At 37.4% G+C, this 7,064-nt stretch overlaps 1 protein-coding gene across 1 annotated transcript in view; it reads right to left on the bottom strand.

Moving 5' to 3' along the window:
* The window catches only part of LOC128011049 (BCAS3 microtubule associated cell migration factor-like), a 17,590-nt gene that overhangs the window by 648 nt on the left and 9,878 nt on the right, over nt 1-7,064 (bottom strand). Inside the window, exons 3-4 of the mRNA XM_052593084.1 lie at nt 6,806-6,850; nt 377-501 (exon numbers count right to left, since the gene is read on the bottom strand). Coding sequence (XP_052449044.1) covers nt 377-501; nt 6,806-6,850 — 170 coding nt within the window. The remainder of the gene's footprint in view (nt 1-376; nt 502-6,805; nt 6,851-7,064) is intronic.

Genomic DNA, 7,064 nt, shown 5'->3' with positions numbered 1-7,064 from the left:
GACTGATCTAACAGGGAAGAAAAGTCAAGAACAAGTTTTAAAGATTTTGGTTTCGAACATGACCTCAGAATATTTTTTGTGGATTTTGCGGAACAGATTTTGCAGTTCCATCTGGTACCACTTAAAAGATCAAAGAAATAAACAAAATATATGCCAGAGCTTTTAACAAATAATAAATAAATAGAATATAATAACATATTAATTAAAGTATAATACATACTATACACAGTCACGCACATATATACACACACACACAGTATATATATATATATATATATATATATATATATATAGATCAATTTCCATCAATATTCAAACCACTTATTTTATCTAAAGCTTAAAAATGATGTACTGGAAGTTGAAAGCCATGTCAGACCTTTCTCTCTCTTCATGGTGGGGTTGGTGATGAACCAAGAGCGGGAGGAGGCGAAGACTGCAGCCAGGCAGAACTCCCCACCAATGGACTTACTGGGAGAGATCTGGGGAGGCGGCTTCGATTTGCTACAAAAAAATTTAATAAAATTAAGAGTCACAAATGAGAATAAGAATATAGAGAAGAAAGAAAGAAAGAAAGAAAGAAAGAAAGAAAGAAAGAAAGAAAGAAAGAAAGAAAGAAAGAAAGAAAGAAAGAAAAGTCAGTCTGTTTTGGGTGATTGGCATTAGGAGAAAAACAGGAAAATTAAAGTCACATTAGAGACAAGAAAAGAGACACAGTTGGGATGTTAAGAATCAAGACAATATGTCCTGCATATGAAAGAAATATCAAGAGTTTCAGACAAAAATTATACATCCACTAACAAAATACTGGGCTTGTAAACAATAAACATAACACAACCACACATTCATCCTTCATGCAAGTAAAAAAACTAACAAAAAAAACTTTATTTTGCTTTTTTATCTCACTGCCATTTTCTTTGTGTTTTAAGATGTTTAAGTGTTATCTGAAAGACAGTTTATAATATGTTAATGTATAAATATGTTAACAAGAAAATGTCTTTAAAATATGCAGTCAAACACATATTAAAAATGTTTTGGAGAGGAATTTAATTTCAATTCGCTTGTATTGGATAACATAACCACTTTAACTTTTATTTAGCAAGCACAATCTTTCCGCAGTTGTCAAAACCAGAAAACCACTAACTGATCTTTTATATTTCTGTTCAGTGAATATAATGACGTTGTGAAAGCTCAACACATACATATACACTCCAAGAGTCTGTACAGATACCACATTATGGCTGTCATTTGCTTAGAAAACGGCTTCAAATGGAAGCTTTTAAGCTGCTTTGGAAGGCCTCACTTTAGTCTTGGCATTTGAGAAAAATTATTAGGGCCTATTGAATTATTCTTTACGTCAGTACGTTTTTGAAAAAGTCAAGGAGAAAAAGGCTCATGAGCTGAGAGATAAGGAGTCGCAGAAACCATGTGGTGTTACCGTCCGACTCCTGCACTGTAAAAACCTGCCCTCCATATCTCAAACATACAAGAGACTCCCAAAACACTGAATACTGGCTGTTTCACACAGAACAACACTTCAGATACCATCAGCCATGCAGACATACACACTCAAATACACACAAATGGATGTGAATGGGAGACAGCCAAATAAATGATTAGAAGTTCCAATTTAACACATCAAAAAAATACAAAATAAAATAATAATAATTAAGCATACTCCCTAACCTCTATGTAATTCTACAATATAAAAAAATAACATCAGAAGAATTCAGTGAATCCTCAGCTGTAAGTATACAGTATAAGCAATGCATCTCAAACCACACTTATACCACAAAATGTTCTATTTTCACAGAACACATTTGTGCATTCAAAAACCGTTATATAAAGAGAAGAAGAATGGATGAAGTACTCGACATGGTATCCTAAATACAAAGTCCTCAATGCACAAAATTATAAAACTTAAATAAATAAATAAAAAACTGTGAGAAAATAAACATAATAATTTCTGAAGCAATCTTTTGTTGCAACTTTTCAGTATTTTCTTCTCCTAAAATGTATTAAAAATGTATTAAATTGTAAACAAATATTTAAAATGTTTAATATTTGGTTTACATACTTTTGAGCCCTATAACTCTTATATTTCTATTGTACTAAAGCAAAATAAAATGATTAATATTTTATCTGGAAACAATATGAATAATGTGCATTATCCTGAAGAACATCTTAAATTTTATGACATTTTGTTGTACAATACTATTTAAAGTTAATATTTAATCCCAGAAATGTTCCATTGGCCGCAGACACTGACTTTTAGTTTGCAAACCCCTGATATATGATTAATTGCTACAAATTTGATTAATTTGTCAGTATATCATGTAATTCATTCAATACAAATATGGAATCGATTGAAAGCCCTAGTCATTACGCACTAAAAGGGAAGATAACTGCAAAACAAAACTGCCGATTGTAATGAAATTGTTGAAGACCGTGGAGTCTGGACTGAGAGTTAATGTGGATGAATTGTCCAGCGTTTGAACCGGGACTCTTCCAGCCTTGCATTACACTAATAGGTGTTGAGTGACCTGTTGCTGAGCTGCACTCTCACTCTGTCACGTCCCTTAAAACTGTCATCAAGTCGTAAATTACTCTCAGGATGAGGAGTGATGTTGACATCTTTGTTTAGCCGACACTAGGCGAGGTTTGGTGGTTGGGAAGGACTAAAGACAAAAAAGAGAGAACTACAGAAAAGCAGGGGGAGAGATTTGCACGTGTTTATTGGTGTTGGACGGAGGTGAAGCGAATAACTAAACATCTACGCTGATGGGGAGATATGAGCGGTTTGTCAGTATATCGCCTTGGCTTGAGCAGCTGTGAACGTCTTGCTGTCTGGAGTGTAAAACAGGGGACACAGCACTAAACAAACACACTCAGCCGCCATGGGATTTGAAGAGCAGAGCACAGTGAGGTGCACGCTTTCCTTTTTCTCCCTCTAAAAAAACAGGAATCCCAAGTGGGATAATGAGGAGAGAAGACAGCAGACATTTTGATAACCTCAAATCTTTAGAAACGGCCGCTTCCTTTGCCCTGGCCATCACTGACCGTAGAGAAAAACACTGAGCGTAGCTCAAAGGAGCAGTCAAATCCTTCCCGCCCCACCGCAGAGATCAAGGCAGCGAGGGAAGTAAACGCACTTAACAGTTTTCCAGGCTGGGATGCAGGTGAAGAGCTGGCTTTTTTACGTTTGGAGGAGCTGATGCACTCTCTTGAAGGAAAACAGTAAAGGATGGGCGCACAGATGTTCTTAATAACAAAACCAAACCAACCTCAGTGCGACTAAACATTTATTCCTCTGAAATCACAGGCTGACACTGTCCGCCGCAAATCGGAAAGGAAATTGTATCCGTTGCTAAGTGCTTCGCCGAATAAATCTGGAAATATTCTTTCAAAGGTATATAATGTCATGCCAGTAATGATGATGAGACCAAAAACACTGCAAGGAGTCAGTCCGAGTTAAAAAGCTGCATAACTTTGAGCGCTCATCTGCTAGTGGCAGGACTGAAGCTGGCCAACTATAGTAAGAGCTCTTTGAAGAGGCTTTGGTCAGCAGATGATTTGGTCAACAAGTTCTTACTTGAGTGTACTTACTTCTTACTTGCACTGCATCTGAATTTCCTTGAAGCGACCGCTGGAGTTTGTCTGTATTTGAAATCACGCTTTTCCTCTGGGTCTCACTTAAAGTGGCTAGTATGACTCAAGCTGCAGTGATTCAGCCGGCCATTTGAGCGAACTGATTATTCTAAATAAATATTGGCATGGGGAGAGGCTTACATAAAAATGTATCCGAAAATCAATAAATTATGAAACATAAACATATTTAGTGAGATGGAGGAGAAGGGAAGACAGACGTTACTAAACAGAAGCCAATTCCGTCTTCCCCCTATTGGCATTTTCCTTCTGCTTCTGGAGTGTTTTTTCCTCTCTCTCTCGAACTAATTCACTGAAAAGACTCCTTGCATGTCATTTCCACTTTTAATTTAACATATGAGGACTCTTGACGTGAGCTAATAGCTTTTCCTCAAGGGCATAATTCAATCTGTGATGTCCACCATCAAAGCCCAGCCACATTACAGTCCCGGCCACAGATGAGGCGCCATCGGGGGGAAGGCGGCCCCCCATTTGTTTTCAAACAAATGCAATGCCGGGCTTTAAACGACATAAAGAAGCACGGCTCTCATTTGGACTTATCAGGGGTCTTGCCGTGACAAGCTGACCATATGGTTGGTGTACGTCAGCCAGCGGGGCCGGTGTTACAGCACTCATGAAAGGGTCCTGCAGGACGCAGACATTTCTTTCAACGTCACATTTATTATCTCACAGCAGCTTTTCCTCGGACACGGCTCGGGCACACGGCCACGGTCCACACACGCTGTGGTAGCCATTTGGGAGGCCGGCATCAAACGCTAAGAGAGAAACAGAAACTTTTCCCCTCCATTTCCAGCGTTCCAGCTCATTGGGATATCGTTGAGGAAGGTGCCTGATTCGGCATGATTTCCCTTTTCTTTAGACAGATGCCAGAAAATATGCGTTCCCCAGGTGTGAGCGCAGCTGTCTGGTAATAATGAGCTGCCAGGTTTCGAAGGTTTGTGATGGTTGAACTTTTTTCGTTCTGATTGGATGACACTTTCAAAATTAAAAGAAGGAAAAAAGTTTCACAGTTTCATAAGCTACATCAATCAAAACCTTTCCTGAACTACACAGGATCTCGCTGTTATCTTGAACACAGAGCATGCAAAAACATTCTGCTTTTATTTTTATACGTCTAATGACTGACTAAAAGTTAATTGTCTCAAGTTGAATATTTTTTCTTTTCTTTTTTTTTGACAATTCAGATTCTTGTGGGAAAAAAGGAAGCTGAAACTGCATATTTTTTGTAGCATTACTTTTTAATCTTTTTTCTGAATCTACTATTGGTTTAATTAAAGTGCCACTATTAAGGATTTTTGAAAATGACCTTTCATGCAGTGTGTATAGCTCTAAGTGAATGAAAACATCCAAGTTTAAAATCTGAACGTGCACCATGTATAAAGGTCTCTCTCCAGAAAAAAAAAAGTAGACTCTGAATCATTAAATCGAGTCGTTTTTAAAACGAATCCCAAGGCGTTTCATGTTCATAAATGCTGCTTTATCAGGCATTACATGGATGATGAAATGAAATCGACCAATCACCACAGATTAGAAACAAAGGAGGGGTTGGGAAAAATTAATCGTAGAGCGAATAAGGTAAAAATAAATGCACATTATTAGACAATGAAAGTGTTTTTTGACCTTGCATACATGTCAACCTTTTGTTGGGGACTCCCAAAACCAAAATGTGAACCTTTCATAATCCATAATAGGGGCACTTTAAATATTATTTACTTTATGTCTCCTGAGCTGTTTATAGTAAAATCTCATGTTCCGCCATTTGTATTTGAGCTGCAATTTTCCATCTTGTTCCTGCGTGGGAGTGTTTTGTTTTGGAACACTTGATGATTGCCTTAATACTTCCATGTGATATTAAACACACTGTTCACTTCTCTAAAAGGAAAAACTAATTCACTTTTAATACAACATCTAAATCAATCATATTATTCTGATGAAAAGCGGAGCTCCAGTTGTGTCCCACATTAATGTGCCTAGCCCAGTCTAGAGGAAGCTATGGGGAATATTAAGATTTATCATGTTAATGATAAGGCTTTGAAACACATACGTCCTCTGAGATCATAGTACAGCGGCTCAGGAAAAAGATCTAATTAAAACGTATGCGAGGAGACCACAACAAAAGCTGAAACCCAAGCCAGAGGAAGGATAGCCGCACGTGTGATATATATTTGGGGGGTGAGGGGCACAGGGAAGTCCATTTAGCTGAGATTCAATCTGTGAAGCTGTATATATACACATAGAATATTTTCATGCATAACTCTTACCTGTTAATACTTTATTATTTGCAGCAAAATCATGCATTGCTTCAATAATAACCCCCACCCTTTGATAGTAAAGTAACATTCTGAGTTTGCATCTAATAAAAAACTCTCTGTTTTTCCTCATGTACACTCAAGCCAATGATTATGCATTGTCCAAATAAAATTGTCACATCAAATTAAAGGGTGAAGAAGATGAATGACTGCAACCACATTGCACACATCTGACTCGACCATCGGCAAGAGCGGTGCGCGGCACACCAATAAATTTTTTCACCCTTATTCCAAATGTCACCAGTCAATAAAATCATAACGACAACAATATGAATGCGAACACAAAAGCATTTTTGAATAAACAATCTCTGTTGTCTGTTTGGGAAAAACCGAAGTAAGAGCGGAATGATCGCTTTGAAGGGAAGATTCGTATAAACCGCAGGATGGACTGACAAACAGAGCTCTGATGTTTTCTAACGTAGCAAAACATAATATTTTGTGATGAACTCTAGAAAAAAACTCTTTTCTCTCTCCCATGAATTCAACGACACTGCCTAACTTAAATGCCAAGCTGATGTCTAAAGACATGCTTATGACCAACAAAATATTATAATTCACCAACATTCCTCTCACAGTGGATCTTTATGTACAATACTTTAACAGGCAACATTTTAACACAAAGTTAGCGATTACAATAAATACACAAAAGCCAATCAGCAAATCCACATACAGACAAAGAACAAAAAAGAAAGGAACAATAAAAAGCACATCCTTTGGTTCTCCCCACAGCGAGCTAGAAGAAACTAAAGAATAAACGAATGAAAGATGGAATGAACGCAGTATTTTGCTGAAGCAAGGACAAAGCATGCTGGGAGTGAATTGGAAAAACTCACCATGGAGTTTTAATGGAAAAACATCCAGCCCCAAAGAGGTAGGGTCTTCATGAAGGGACAGATACACAGAGATAGATGGGAAAAGCATTATTATTGATTTGACTGGGCAAACAGTTTACCATTGAACGATACATAAGTTAAAAAAAAACCCATACAAATAGTGGGTTTTAACATATTTTTACTACTAGACGAGATCAAAATAGCAATAATACAACTCCATTCTCCTCAAACGTAAACTCTATTGGTGGTATTTAGGAGG

This window comes from Carassius gibelio, chromosome B23, assembly GCF_023724105.1.
Source record: "Carassius gibelio isolate Cgi1373 ecotype wild population from Czech Republic chromosome B23, carGib1.2-hapl.c, whole genome shotgun sequence".
NCBI lineage: Eukaryota > Metazoa > Chordata > Actinopteri > Cypriniformes > Cyprinidae > Carassius > Carassius gibelio.
This window is presented reverse-complemented; position numbering and strand designations above follow the sequence as displayed.